Consider the following 13929-nt stretch of genomic DNA (forward strand, 5'->3'; position numbering starts at 1 on the left):
ATAATATTATACATTTTGAGGTATGACGGACTGACGGTTACTTTTGATAGCTTAAACAATGGTTGTGCGGCTTGTGCCTGTAAACGGGGATACTTGAATAGTGTTTTCGAATAAGGTAAAAGTACGGGGGTTAATATGTAAAGACCGGAATCAATAAAACACATCTCACCGCCTTCGCCACCTGTTCCTTTGTTATCCTTTCTGCTTTCTATCCTCTCGCCGATTTTAGCCCAAAACCTAACCCTAATCCCAAAAATGGCGGAGGAGCTTGGGTATTCGTCCCGATCGGATTTCAAGAGGAAATATGATGACTCGGACACGCCTCCGCCGCGCCGACAGTCTGGATTCTCGTCCGCTCCCACGCAGGATAAAGCGCCGTCACAGTCGTACAATAACGTGCCTCCGCCGATGGATGAAATAGAGGCAGCCAAGCAGCGCGCTCAGGCGATCGCAGCCAAGCTGTTCAGCGATGCTGAGGCGAAGCGGCCCAAGACCGACAACGGATCTGATTTAGGTAATGGTACGGGAGTTTCTCCTGCTTTTTTTTCTCACGAGTTACTGACAAATTTGTGTTAATTTTTATAATATGAAGAGGGAATTAGTTGATTTGGATGAAGAGTTGTCTGGATGAAAAACAGTTTGCTCCTCTATTACTAGCGCGCTGGGCGTGTTGGTTTCTCTTTATCAGACTGTTGTTGATTCAGCATATTTGTCAAAACCCTAATCCTTTTTGCTGTTGTAGTGTTTTGAAATGTATTGTGGATGAAAAGCATGAGGTTTAATCTGCAGCATTGTGACTTAATTGTGGGAGGCCGCTGTATTTGGTTTAGTTTTATAGGGTCAGGGTTCCTTATCAGCTACAATTATATGATATATAAGGATTAAAGATAGCCTGCATTTCATTGATAATATCTATCGAAAAACATGCATTAACTCTTTGATTGTTTTGCGACTTTCCAACTTTTTTTTTTCTCTTTGTTGCAGCTTACATGAGCAAGTTCACAAGTCAACCCTTACCTCCTCCTCAAGCCAGCACCACTTCATTTGCATCATATAATTATCATGGCTCCAGCAAGAAAATTGACATACCAAATGGGCGGGTATGACTCTCCCCCTTCCTCTTTCTCTTTGTCTATCTATAAAAGGGTAACTGTGCTGTTACTGGCGGAGATCTATGATGCTTATAATTAACCGTCTGAAAAATGTTGCAGCCAGAAGAATTTCAAAATTGAACATGTAGCTGTGTTTCCATGCAACGTATCTATAATGCAGTCTAGTTACTGAGAGCTTTTCAAAATGAATTATTCTGAAGTCACGCCATCCCTCATCAAATTCCTACCAAAAAGTAGAAGAGATGATGATAATGTGAGAAAAGCCAAGCGAATTTCTAACTAAGTCTGCAACTGATTGGCCAATTGTAGGTGGGTGTTATTATTGGGAAAGGAGGGGATACTATTAAGTACCTGCAGGTGCAATCAGGAGCCAAGATTCAGGTCACCAGGGACATGGATGCGGATCCCAATTCTCCAACCCGGTCTGTTGAGATTCAAGGCACTCCAGAACAGATTGCTAAGGCTGAGGAGCTCATTGCTGAAGTTCTTGCTCAGGTCAACTTTCATTTGTTTTTCCCTAAGTTCATCCCTTTATTTGCTTACAAGTATGATAAAAAAATGATGTGTTAATACTATGTTGCAATTTCCATGCCCCTTACAAGAACCGGTTGAACAGGATAGCTCTATGGCCAGTTCCTTAATTACAGGGTTCTTTTGTACCTATATTTGATCCAACTGTTGTACAAATTGGCTTACAATTGAATTTCATTTATAAAATTAGTGCTCAGATTGCTTTGCTGATGATATAATGGTCAAACTAGAACGTTCTCTTTAATATCTTTAGTCCATGCAATTTCAAAATTTGTAAGATGTTTTTTAATGTTTATGTAGGCTGATGCGGGCGTCTCTGACATAGTATCAAGCCGCCGTGTGGGCGGTCCTGCCCAGACTGGCGGAGAAACATACCAGATAAAAATTGGTAATAACAAGGTATATGAATTTATGTGAATTAATTAATTTCAAAATTTATTTTTTCCTCTTAAATTCTATATTACCACATTTTGTCAAATGCTATAAAGCTGAAAATCTCTCCAGGTTGGTCTGGTTATAGGGAAAGGTGGCGAGACTATAAAAAGCATGCAAGCCAAGTCTGGTGCTCGGATCCAGGTTTACATTCTGCTATTGTTTTCTTAATGCTAGTTGATGACTGAATGGAGTTTTAGCTGTTTTCTTTGTTTGTTGTTAGTATGCCATTTATGTCTGTTTATGCAAATTGCTATTTTTATGCTGGTCTTCAGTATAGGTGCAAATTAAATTGCTGAGATGACCTTGAATTGCTCCATTTATTTATTCTTTGGTTTCTTACAATTTCAGAAATGAAAATGTTATGGCTAGAATAATTCTAATTTTATGGTTTTACCTTTATCAATTCTTCTGTTGACTCACACTAGTGAAATCATATAAGAATATTACTAACAGGCCAGTTCATATCAGTACTTTGAGGTGGTGCGGTACTGATGGATGAACTTACTCTTGTCGAGCTTTGTGCTCTTTGTAGTGACCGCACTGGTGCTGTTTTTAGTTTTTTTTTTTGGTTAAAGCCTGTTGTTTATACTTGACATAAGAAAAAGGTAGTTCCAAATTTTAACTGTAAAAAGTCAAGGTGATGTTTTTGGTACTTCTTTGTTATTTTCAATATATATGGATAGCATGTTTTGCTTGTATTATTACTAGGTTATTCCATTACATTTGCCACCTGGAGACACTTCAACGGAGAGAACAGTTTATGTAGATGGCACAGAAGAACAGATAGAAGTTGCAAAGCAATTGCTCAATGAAATACTAAGTGAGGTATGCAATAAGTTTTATTCTTTTTTTTTTTCTTTCTGGAAGTTTCTTAGTGCATTGTACTGTGCAATTTTCCTTATTAGTGCTTGCATTATTTTTCAATTGAAATTGTACATTCTTATTCCTTTCTCATCGTAGTAATGGCTCTAGAATCTCTCTCCTTCTCTCTGTTTATCTCTGTTCTGGAGGAGTAATAAAATTTGGTTTAATTTGGAATAATTGATACTTAAGAAGTTCATATTATATTATTGCTTGCTTGTCCTATCACATATATGTTTGGATATGCTACTCTCTGCAGGATGGCTTCACCCACATTATAGTTTTATTTGATTCACTCATGATTCTTACTATCCTCTTTTTAAAGCTGGTCTAGTTGCGCTTCCTGAATAACCAATTTGTTGGTATACTGAACATTTTTTTGGTTATTTACTTTTGCATCTTCTGTCAACCATATGCTTGTCTTGTATCTATTATTTCTTTTCTCATGTTGCTCTCAATCCCAGGTTACAGGTATAGTATAGTTACTATAGATAAACTTGCTAACAAAGTACACTAGTTTTGTGTTATTAATTGCTATCACTACAGATAGTATCTCAAATATATCTTGTTAACAGAAATTTAAAATCGGTTAAACTACATATGCCTATGTATGGCAATCAATATTGGTTTTGTTGCAAACTGTACTTGGTATATAGTTGTGGCAACTGTTTTATAGACCATAGTTTTTCTCCTGGGGAGAGAGCATAGGTGGGGGCATCTGTCAATGGCACCAGCCTCTTTTCTCTTTATTGGTAAGTAGATTTTTTTTTTTCTGAATTCACATTGATTGCTATGTTTGACTCTGTTGAACTTCTTTTGTTCTTCATTCGCCTCTTTTGTCGCATGTCTCTTTCCTTGGTTCTCCTGCAATTATCCTATCTATTGTAATATATCCTTTTTGGAGTAGCATGTGAAATATAATTTGTTTATTTATTTTGTCAGACTCGTCTCAGGAATCCATCAGGTGGCGGCTACCGAGCCCCACGGCCTCAGTCAAATACCTGGCCCCCACCTCCATCGCAACCCTCTTACAACAGCTATATGCAGCCTACTTCTGCATATCCTGGGGCCTCCCAACCTCAGTACAACATGCCTCAGCCCCAGTACGCTGGCTACCCGCCTTCATCATACCAAACTGGAGGGTGGGATCAGTCGTCCAATCAATCAGCACAACCTCAACAGCCCACTTCAGGTGGCTATGATTACTACAACCAACAGCAACACCAAGCGCCGCAGCCAGCACAGTCACAGCCAACTGGAGCTTCCACTGTGCCACCTACTGCAACTGACCCTACTGGCTATAGTTATGCTCAGCCACCTAGTTATACCTCGCAAGGCTCTTACGGGGATGCATCAGCCTATTCAAGCGGCTATTCCCAAGGTTATTCCCAGCCTCAGGCTCAGGCTGGCTACAACTATAGTGCTGCAACTAGTTACACACCACCTACAAAAACTTCCAGCCAGGATGGGTCAGCATCCAATTATACTGCACAAGGTGGCACTACAACCAACTCTACTCCTCCACAGGCATCACCAGCTCAGCAAACACCGTCCTCTGGGGCCCCCTCTGTTCAGCAAGGGTATCTTAGCCAACCATCCATGACCACTCCTACAAGTTATCCAACACAAGGGTATCCCCCTGTACCATCACAGCCAGGGTACAGTTCTAGTCAACCTGGTTATGGACAAGCAGCAGCATATGGACAAAGACCGCCACTACCACAACCTGTCTATGGCCAGGCTCCACCAACTGGTTCTGCTCAAACTGGGTACGCTCAACCAGGCTACCCACAGGGTCAGGCTGCACCACCTCAATCTGGCTATGGCACTGGATATGGGGGTTATGGTCAGTATAGTGAGTCGTCGTATGGTGGCAGTGGTGCCTACGGCCAGGTACCAGCTCCAGCATATTCAAAGGATGGTACTGCTGCTCCGGGGTCCGGATCCGGTGCACCAGGTGGCGTTGCACAGGCTGTACCTGGTGGTGGTGCACCAGTTGCTGCTGGCAGTAAGACTCCTCCCAGTTAAAAAATATTTTTCTTGGATCTTTGTCATAATTGTTGTGAACTTAGCTTTTGTTGGAAACTTTTGTTAGGTTTGGTTTCTAGTATAGGATAATGGTGTTTCCAGTAAGGAAACTTTTTGTTGGAAACTTTGAGTTTTGCATCTAGTTTAAAATATTGATAATTGTCAGTGTGTCAGCATGCATACTTGTTATCTCTGTATTTGGTATGTTCGTTGGAAGCCGCATGTGACTGATGTGCCTTTCTGGCTAGCTTGTGACTGTTGTGCCCTTTTGGTTGAGTGAAGTTGTTATAAAGCTTGTGCTCACTAAGAGACCGGTGAGAGCATTATTCTTGTTAACGTTCCGGGTGTTTATGTTTCAAGTTCTCCAGTATTTAGTTTAATTTGTGTATGATTAAGTGATTGTACTATTGATCATTTACAAAATTTATTCGTGAAATGAAAAATTTGAGACGCAGGTAAGCCATTGGTTGATTAGAGTCGCTTTGATTATACTCTTCTTCCTACAGTTCTTGCTCCACAAGCTTTACCTTTATATTACAGAGGCGACAATAATATAAAACCACTGTCGAATAATCAAAGTATTGATAGAGAAGTAGACGAAAAAATCTAAATGTCGACGAGGAAAGCCGAAAGCAGCATAGAAACAACAAGGGACTGATTATTTTATTGGATATTTACACAAATTTCACTGTCATGTGTTAGTTATTTTAACACAATTGTCACATTTTTTCCGCGTGATATTGCAAACTTTCAAAACTAAACGAATTAAACCATTGATGATTTATGTTACCCGCAAGCGATACATAATTGTATGAAATTATTAAATTTTTCAATATGTTTTGACAAGAGTTAACGAAATGGAAGTATTGAACTATATCACATGCAATGATCGAAGTGGCACTCTGCACCATAAAAAATCTCCAACGGTAAAACTGTACTCATTTAACAAAATCATCACAATTTTTTTTTTCAGGATAAGTTAAAAGAGAACATCCCTTTGCTCGTTTGGAATGCATTATGCAAATTTCCATCTAGTAAAAAAGATGCACATACTGCGTGCGATATCTTGCTTAGTTCATCTCACCGGTAAAACAAACAGGTCTTATATATAAATGGAACAACATATTTTTTTTTTCAAACAATACTTATTCTATTCGGCTTATGCAATGCCTTCTTTGGTACAGCATTTTTTTTACCTTTTAAAAAAATTATATATGATAACTACTTGAATCAGTATACCTTTTAAAATATATTTACTCTTTTTTTAAATAAACATAAAATTACTATTTTTAGATGGTCTAAAAAATCAAATTAAGTAATTTATTTATCTACTTAAAAAATATATGAACTTCAAAGAATATAAAATTTGATCTATAAATATATTTATATGAAGATTGAACAATTTTGACTGATTGAAAATATTATTTCATAATAGGACAAACATACGTTAGGCGTATTACCGTAGCCTCACTCGCTCTAGAATATAAATCATAGTCTAATAAACGGGTAGAACTAGAGGAGTGCGTATCCGCCCAGGTACTGCAATTTAAAAGAAGTCTAGATTAATTCTATTCAGATCAAACTTAATTCGGTAGCTGCTGTGATTGTAGGAGGCTGTTTTAAGATTTGTGCCATGATAAAAGAATGGTTCTGATTTTCAGCTTGCAACTCAGGTACCTGAAGTGATACGGATTTGAACTAGAGTGCTCCAAAGTTCATTAAATTCTTTTGTGAACTTAATTTAAAAATTTATCGAATTTTTTTTTAATGATTTATCAAAATCGTTGATATCGATCTACTTTATGAGTAATGTGTTTACATATTAAATTTATATATATTTTTAACTAATTTAGTACAAATAAAATGCTAAAAAATAATGAAAAATAAACATATTAAAATTAACTCATAAATCATATTTCTTTTACCTCTTGATTTTGTACTAAATTAATTCAAAATTTTATAAATTTGATATTTAAACGTATTATTTATGCATTAAATTTGTTTAACAGTTTAGATGAGTCATTTAAAATTAATCCGATAAACTATATTTTTGAGTTAATTCACGAAGAAACTCGATGAACTAAAAAGTACCCTAATTCTACTCCTAAAAAACTATTTTTACTTTTGTTTCTGTTCTCTTTTCCCTACTAACGAGAGCCCGTAGGCAGAGACGATTTATTTCTATAAACCAAAACGAGGCCCGGGCCTTTGGCAGCACGACTCCAGTACAACTAAAGCCCGAATGGGCAGTGCAAGAGGCGGAGGTGATCTCGCCATGGCCTCTCCTCCTTCCACGCTGTCACCTCCTGTGGTCCCCATGGACCTCCACGTTAGCAACCGCAAGAAGCTTCTCGATTCCCTTCGCGACCATCTCTCTGCCTCCTCCCGTCCCTCCCACGGTTTTGTTCTCCTCCAGGTAAATTTACAGCATTAATGGGAGAATTGGGAGATACGCATCAAAGTATGCGATAGCTTCTATTTCTTTTATATTTGAAATTTGATGGTTGTTGTTGTTGTTGTTTCTTTTCTTTTTTTTGTGAGAAGGGAGGGGAAGAACAGACAAGATATTGCACGGATCACATCGAGCTCTTCAGGTGTGTATGTAAAACCGTAAATCATTATATGTTACCATGGTCAATCGAATGTTTCTTGATCTCACTCAGATACATCCCTGTAAAATCTAATTTTACCTTTTAAGCTCATGTGTGTCAATTATTTACTATGTTTCTGTATTCCCGACAAATTGGAAATTATTGGATGTGGCAATTTAATTCCAAAGAGTTTTAGCAACTGAGCAATTAACAAACAAATGATCAACTCTTCTTGCTACCCTTTTTTTTCACTAATAAGTCAGCAGTTAGATTTTTTTTTTCTTCTCTTGGCTAATCACAAGAAATTTTAAGGTTTATATTTACCTTCCAAATAGTGTCATTTATTTATGGTTTACTATACCTCTAAACTCTAACCTTGCATAAAAAGAATGAACTGTGAAAAATCCTGTGGTATTCCATTTCCAAACGATTTGATCAGGAATGAGGGGGTTAACTGTAAACCCCTATTTGTGTTAAATTAATATATCATGGTTTCCTTGCATTTGAAAGTAAATATCTGACTACGTAGGCAAGAGAGTTACTTCGCCTATTTGTTTGGCGTATGTGAGCCAGGATTTTATGGAGCAATTGTGAGTTCTATCTCTTTTCCTCTTTGAATTCAATTTGTTTTCGATTCTGTTGATGTTGTTTAGGTTGATAAGTCTTATTCATGATTCAAGTCAGATTGATTCTCTTGCATGTTATACCAGAACGTTGTTATAAGAATACAGTACCAAACCAGATTGTAAGTTTTACTAACTTGAGTGTAGTAATCAATTAAATCGGTCATAGTAATTACATCCTTTATGTGATAAAATGCAAATTTAGACATCAGAGCCTTAGGTCACATTTTTAAACATCCAAATTTCAATGAGAAGTTTAGAGCTCTCTTGTTTGTTTTTTTTTTTAAAGGGAAAATGGAGAATTAAATAGTATAATAGCATGTGGATTGATGAATATCTAGTAGAATGAATTTTTGGGAGTGCCTTTAGTTGAGTTGAACTTATAATAAAGTAACTTTTTTTTTTTTAGCTAACACACCTCTATTTCTTTCTATTTTTTTTCTAAAGGACATTTCTACTGGAAAATCTATACTCTTTGCCCCAAGGTTACCAGCTGATTATGCTGTTTGGCTTGGTGAAATAAAACCATTGTCTTACTTCAAGGTGATTTTACTTTCTGCTTTTTAGACATAATCTATACTAAAACCAGGTAGAGCATATACCGGTATCCCAAATTTGCAATTGATCTGAAACCAACGAAATAAAAGATGACAATTTTGACCATGAGGGTTTGGCCTTTTCTTTGTTTCAACAGGAAAGATATATGGTTGATCTGGTCTTTTATGTTGATGAGATGACACAAACACTTCAAAATTTATTCAAGGAAAAGGAGAATAAGCCTCTTCTTTATATGTTGTATGGGATGAATACAGACAGCAACAATTATTCCAAACCTGCTAAATTTGAGGTGATTGAGACTTTGGATATCCTTATTAATCTAATTATATACAATTCTAATGTCTGTTGGTACCGTACTTGCAACACTACTGGGCACATAAATAGCCGCTGATGATTGACACATTAGTTATGTGTAGAGAGAGAACCAGCCTTTTCTCTCTTTTCAAAAAAGAAAATATCTCATTTGTCATCAACAAATGATGTAGTTTGTAAAATCGGTGAAATATTTTCTCATAATGTCAGAGACAAGGTATCTATTTGCAAAATCATGCTGTTTTTGACATAAGGTTATGATTTATCTTAGTTATATCTGATTCTTCTTGGACAATTTGTAGTTACACCCCACAAGACAACAAAATGAAACTAACCATTAAGTTGCACAGGGAATGGAGAATTTTGAAATTGATTTGAATACACTTCATCCAATTTTGACTGAATGCCGTGTTATAAAGTCTGAGCAAGAACTTTCTATAATACAATATGCCAATGATGTAAGCTCAGAAGCTCATATTCAGGTACTTCAATCTTCTTATTCTTTAAACATTTAATTTTTGAAGGGGCTCTTTTTTTCCTTTTCAAACACCACTAACTATTTCACCGAAGTCGCAGAGCATCCAACTATTTGTGTTACTTCTAGATTATATAAAGCCCACTGCGAATTAACAAATAATAATGTACCTTTTGTCATTACATGGGTTCTTTGCATTCCTGATCCGAACTATTTTATGATGTTTTGACCTTAGTTGTCTGACAAATATTGTTCGATTAGAAATCTGGAGCAGAATTAGACTTCTGTATACATGTTCTGCACTTTCCTATTTAATTTTTCAATTAGACATGACTTCAGTGAATTAGTTATTTCTTGTTTTTAACACCCTTGGTTATTTTTTCAAATTAGCAAAATTATAAATTCCAATATTGAGTTCTGAAACATATGCTATTAGGTTATGAGAAATGCAAAAGCAGGCATGAAGGAGTACCAGCTAGAAAGCATATTTCTACACCACACATATATGTATGGTGGCTGTAGACACAACTCTTATACATGTATTTGTGCTACTGGGCATAACAGGTCTCTTTTTCTTTTCCTTTACTGGTTATTTCTAGTGGCACCAATGATGTCCGGGAAAGTATTGAAGCTTTTTGGTAACATCTATTACTTAATATTTATTTTCATTTGTTTTGTAGCTCTGTTCTTCATTATGGTCATGCGGCAGCTCCAAATGATAAAGTATTGTTTCCTTTCCAGTTCATGTATATGACACAACTTTGGATACATTTATCTTTATATTCATTTACCTAGTTATTTTATTGCGTACCTTGTTTCCAGACTTTGGAAGATGGGGATATAGCATTGATGGATATGGGAGCTGAATATCACTTCTATGGTTCAGATATTACCTGTTCTTTTCCTGTGAGTATTACAATCTCTGTGTTGCATTTATACTCTCTATTTTTTATAATTTCCAACAGCATATTAATATTGGTGCTCTTTTTTAGATTAATGGAAAATTTACTAAAGATCAGACTATCATCTACAATGTAAGGGCCTATTCTGATAATATACATTTCTATGACAAATTCTGTTATCTTAAGTGAAAACTAGACCTAATTTTGAGATGGCTTTCAGGCTGTGCTTCAGGCTCATAACAATGTCATATCATCCATGCATCCAGGAGTTAGTTGGGTTGACATGCACAAGTAAGTGAATTGTGGACTGCAAAGAAATTAAATTAATCTTAGTTGGATATTTTCTTACTGGTGTGAAGCTGTTGGAGAATTGACAAACCCATTTAATATTTCAAGCGATTCGAGGTTGATTCAAATATTATGATTATTTAACACACAATTTCTTCTCTGTGTTATTTTTCATATTGTACTTGATATGTTATCTGACTTCTGCCATATTAACTGGAAATCAGGACCTAATTATCCATGTGCAATGGATATGTTCTAAAATGAATTTACGAACTTTTGCACTTGTAATACAATTCAATTCTCAAACCAGATTAACAGATGAAGAATGTAGACTGTGATATGAATCTTGATTGGACAGGCCTAGAGGGAAGCATGTACTTATCTGTTATTATGCTTAATTAATGTGACTTCACATTTTTCTGTATAGGTTGGCAGAGAAAACAATCCTCGAGGCCTTGAACAAAGCGGAAATTGTTCAGGGGTATGCCGTATAACCTTGATTACTTGTTAATATGAAAGTATGTGAAAAGTGATTGAAATGATAAATAAATTTCTTTTTGGTTTCAGTAATGTAGATGAAATGATGGCTGAAAGAGTAGGTGCAGTGTTTATGCCTCATGGTTTAGGACATTTGCTTGGAATTGACACGCATGATCCTGGTGGTTATGCAGAGGTTTGAACTTAAAGCTTTATTACACCAAATAAGAAAAACAAATATCACGTAAACTCCTCTTAAGTTTTTACAAACAATGCCAAATCATTTGTGGAAACTGTAGAATATCGAGTTTGGTACTAGTCACTCCTTTTGGGAGAGCAATTCTTTTCATATACTTTCTGTTGTTCCAAATATCAATGAAAATTGGTAGTACCTTGGAAAATAAAGTTCAGCACCATGGAGAGCACCAACGAGGAGGAACATTCTTGGGTTGAAGGTTGGAACAAACATATACAAAGAGGCAAGAATACTTGGAGTATATTGGGTTTTCTTCTTTGGAGGAGCTGGGTTAACCATAGCCCAACAGTATTTCTTTGGTTAATGAGATCCAAAAGGTTGATTGATCCTGGGCACATATCTATGATAGACATATTGATGTTATTGCACGTCAAGTAACATCATAGCAGGAAGGAGCGTCGGTAATTTTACAGGGACATAATTCATTGTCTTTGTTGAGTGTTGGTGTTATTCTAAGTTCTTGCTGCAAAAGCTGATCATAACGTGTAGTGAGATGCATGATATTTGTTATGTTTTATGGTGGGAAAATGCAATGACATTTTTCATTTTAGAGGGTGGGCATTTCATTGAGTTGGTTCTAAATTGTATTTTTGTGACCTGATTTAATTGCTGTTGGTTAGTTAATACTGGTACTAATTGTCCCATGTTTTGTAGGGACTGGAGAGACCTAAAGAACCTGGGTTAAGCTCCTTGAGGACTGTGAGGGAGCTCAAGGAAGGCATGGTTAGTGTTTTAAAGTTTATTTTGATTTTCATTTGCAACTGTTTTGAATGATATATTCTCTATCTTGGTTGATGAATTGACAAAAAGAAGTATCAATCTCTGAGATTATAATCCTTTGCGAAGATATAACATTAATTAACACCTTGTTTGGATGGAGAGTAGAGGAAGGGAGGGAATGGAAAGGAACAAAAATTTTCCGTTGAATCGTGTTTGGTTGATAAAATTATGTCGGAGGTGAAGGGTACAGGAGGTGAAAGGTTTAACCTTGTATCATTATAATTAATAGAATCGGTTTCCCTCCCAAATTAGAGTGTAACGGATGAAAAGAAATTTTGTTACAAATATTTTTAGAAAAAATGACACAAATGCCTAATCCTATATATATCTTACATATATAATTTTCATACAAGATTTTTTCCTCAAACCTACAACAGACCGAATTTCTCATTAACAAAACAAGAAAGAAAAGTTAAATTTATTTTCTCTCATTAATCATCCAAACACGAAGAGGTTAAATATTATAATCTTCATTTCTATTCCATTCCCTTCCCTTCTATTCTTTACCTCCCATCCCTTCCTCTACTCTTCATCCAAACATGGTGAAGGGTTCTTAATATTCTATTTGATCTGACATGGTAGGTTATAACTGTGGAGCCGGGTTGCTACTTCATTGAAGCGCTGTTGATTCCTGCTGCAGAAAATCCAGCTATCACGAAATTCTTGAATCATGAAAAACTCGAGAAATTCAGAAAGTTTGGTGGAGTCAGAATTGAAAGTGATGTGGTATGGTGTTGTCATATCAGCTATGGTTTGCATTATTTGAAAGGGGACTGGTAATGTCTGAAAATAAGTAGTCACAAAAGGGTATATGGATATTGATCCCATAAAGTTTACTAAACATAAAAGGTGGTATACTGGGAAGTGGAGACAATTGGAGCTACCACTTTGGTGGCCACCGGTATCCTATTTGAGAATATAATACTTTGCACAACCAAATAATCAACGCTGTCCTGTAACTTGCTGTGTATAATATTAAGCCATACGAGTCTAGGTATCATTCTTTCTTTCTGCCATTACCGCACTTGTTCTTCTCATTTTTTTTTTCCTGTTTTGTTTCCTTTTTTTTTCAGTGTGTTACTGCTGGGGGATGCAGGAATATGACAAATTGCCCGAGAGAGACATGGGAAATAGAGGCAGTGATGGCTGGGGCACCTTGGCCTCTGAAGAAATGAACTTAGTCTCTAATGAGAGTTCAAATAGAATTCTTTTGATCTGTCGAGCTGTAAATTTAGAAGACAATGGTGTGGAAATTCCTCATAGATGTCTTTGCTGGTATGCAGTTCAATGAAAGTGTAATCTGGAGGATGATGATACAGGAATAAAATTTGAACTCTTAAATCTTTATATATTTATTGTGAACAGGGTGTGTATTATGAATAAATTTGTGCTCACCAAGCCCTCTTAGTGAGCATAATACATGCTAGCTTTATTCCTAATTTTCTATGTAAGATGAATATCAACTATCCTATATGAAAAATCCGTAAGATTTTTTTTTGAAATTAAAAAAATCCGTAAGATAGACAAGCTAAGATAAACCGAGTTTCAATCCAAATCAACAGTGAGAATTGAGGACAATACACAGAGGGAAATGGTGGTTTGAATTGAAAGTGTTGTTGTTCTAGTATAATTTGCAGCAGATGAATGTTCCTTCGCTAACAAAGTGATGATAGAGGTTAAATCGAGCTTATAGTAAGGTT

The 13929-nt window shown here is 36.2% G+C and overlaps 2 protein-coding genes across 4 annotated transcripts; both read left to right on the forward strand.

The window, feature by feature from the left end:
- Nucleotides 1–173: 173 nt before the first annotated feature.
- LOC144571728 (KH domain-containing protein) lies at nt 174–5304 on the forward strand. Of its 2 annotated transcripts, none has more exons than XM_078321097.1 (7): nt 174–520; nt 985–1100; nt 1422–1607; nt 1944–2042; nt 2148–2219; nt 2787–2903; nt 3882–5304. In XM_078321097.1, exons 1-7 carry the CDS (start codon nt 256–258, stop codon nt 4965–4967), a joined length of 1941 nt encoding a protein of 646 aa, XP_078177223.1. In that variant the 5' UTR covers nt 174–255; the 3' UTR covers nt 4968–5304. The 2 variants fall into 2 exon arrangements, with proteins under 2 accessions (XP_078177223.1, XP_078177224.1); XM_078321098.1 differs by having other exon boundaries at nt 175–514.
- Nucleotides 5305–7127: 1823 nt separating this feature from the next.
- LOC144571319 (Metallopeptidase M24 family protein) lies at nt 7128–13593 on the forward strand. 2 transcript variants are annotated; one of them, XM_078320571.1, is made up of 16 exons: nt 7128–7371; nt 7509–7561; nt 8088–8148; nt 8629–8724; nt 8876–9028; nt 9402–9533; nt 9963–10090; nt 10207–10249; nt 10349–10432; nt 10519–10560; nt 10649–10719; nt 11144–11197; nt 11284–11389; nt 12104–12172; nt 12812–12955; nt 13303–13593. In XM_078320571.1, the coding sequence occupies exons 1-16, from the start codon at nt 7210–7212 to the stop codon at nt 13402–13404; spliced, it is 1500 nt and encodes a 499-aa protein (XP_078176697.1). In that variant the 5' UTR covers nt 7128–7209; the 3' UTR covers nt 13405–13593. The 2 variants fall into 2 exon arrangements, with proteins under 2 accessions (XP_078176697.1, XP_078176696.1); XM_078320570.1 differs by having other exon boundaries at nt 7129–7383; nt 7512–7561.
- The last annotated feature ends 336 nt before the right edge of the window (nt 13594–13929 follow it).

The sequence above is a fragment of the Carex rostrata genome, chromosome 19 (assembly GCF_964058835.1).
Source record: "Carex rostrata chromosome 19, lpCarRost1.2, whole genome shotgun sequence".
NCBI classification, from domain to species: domain Eukaryota; kingdom Viridiplantae; phylum Streptophyta; class Magnoliopsida; order Poales; family Cyperaceae; genus Carex; species Carex rostrata.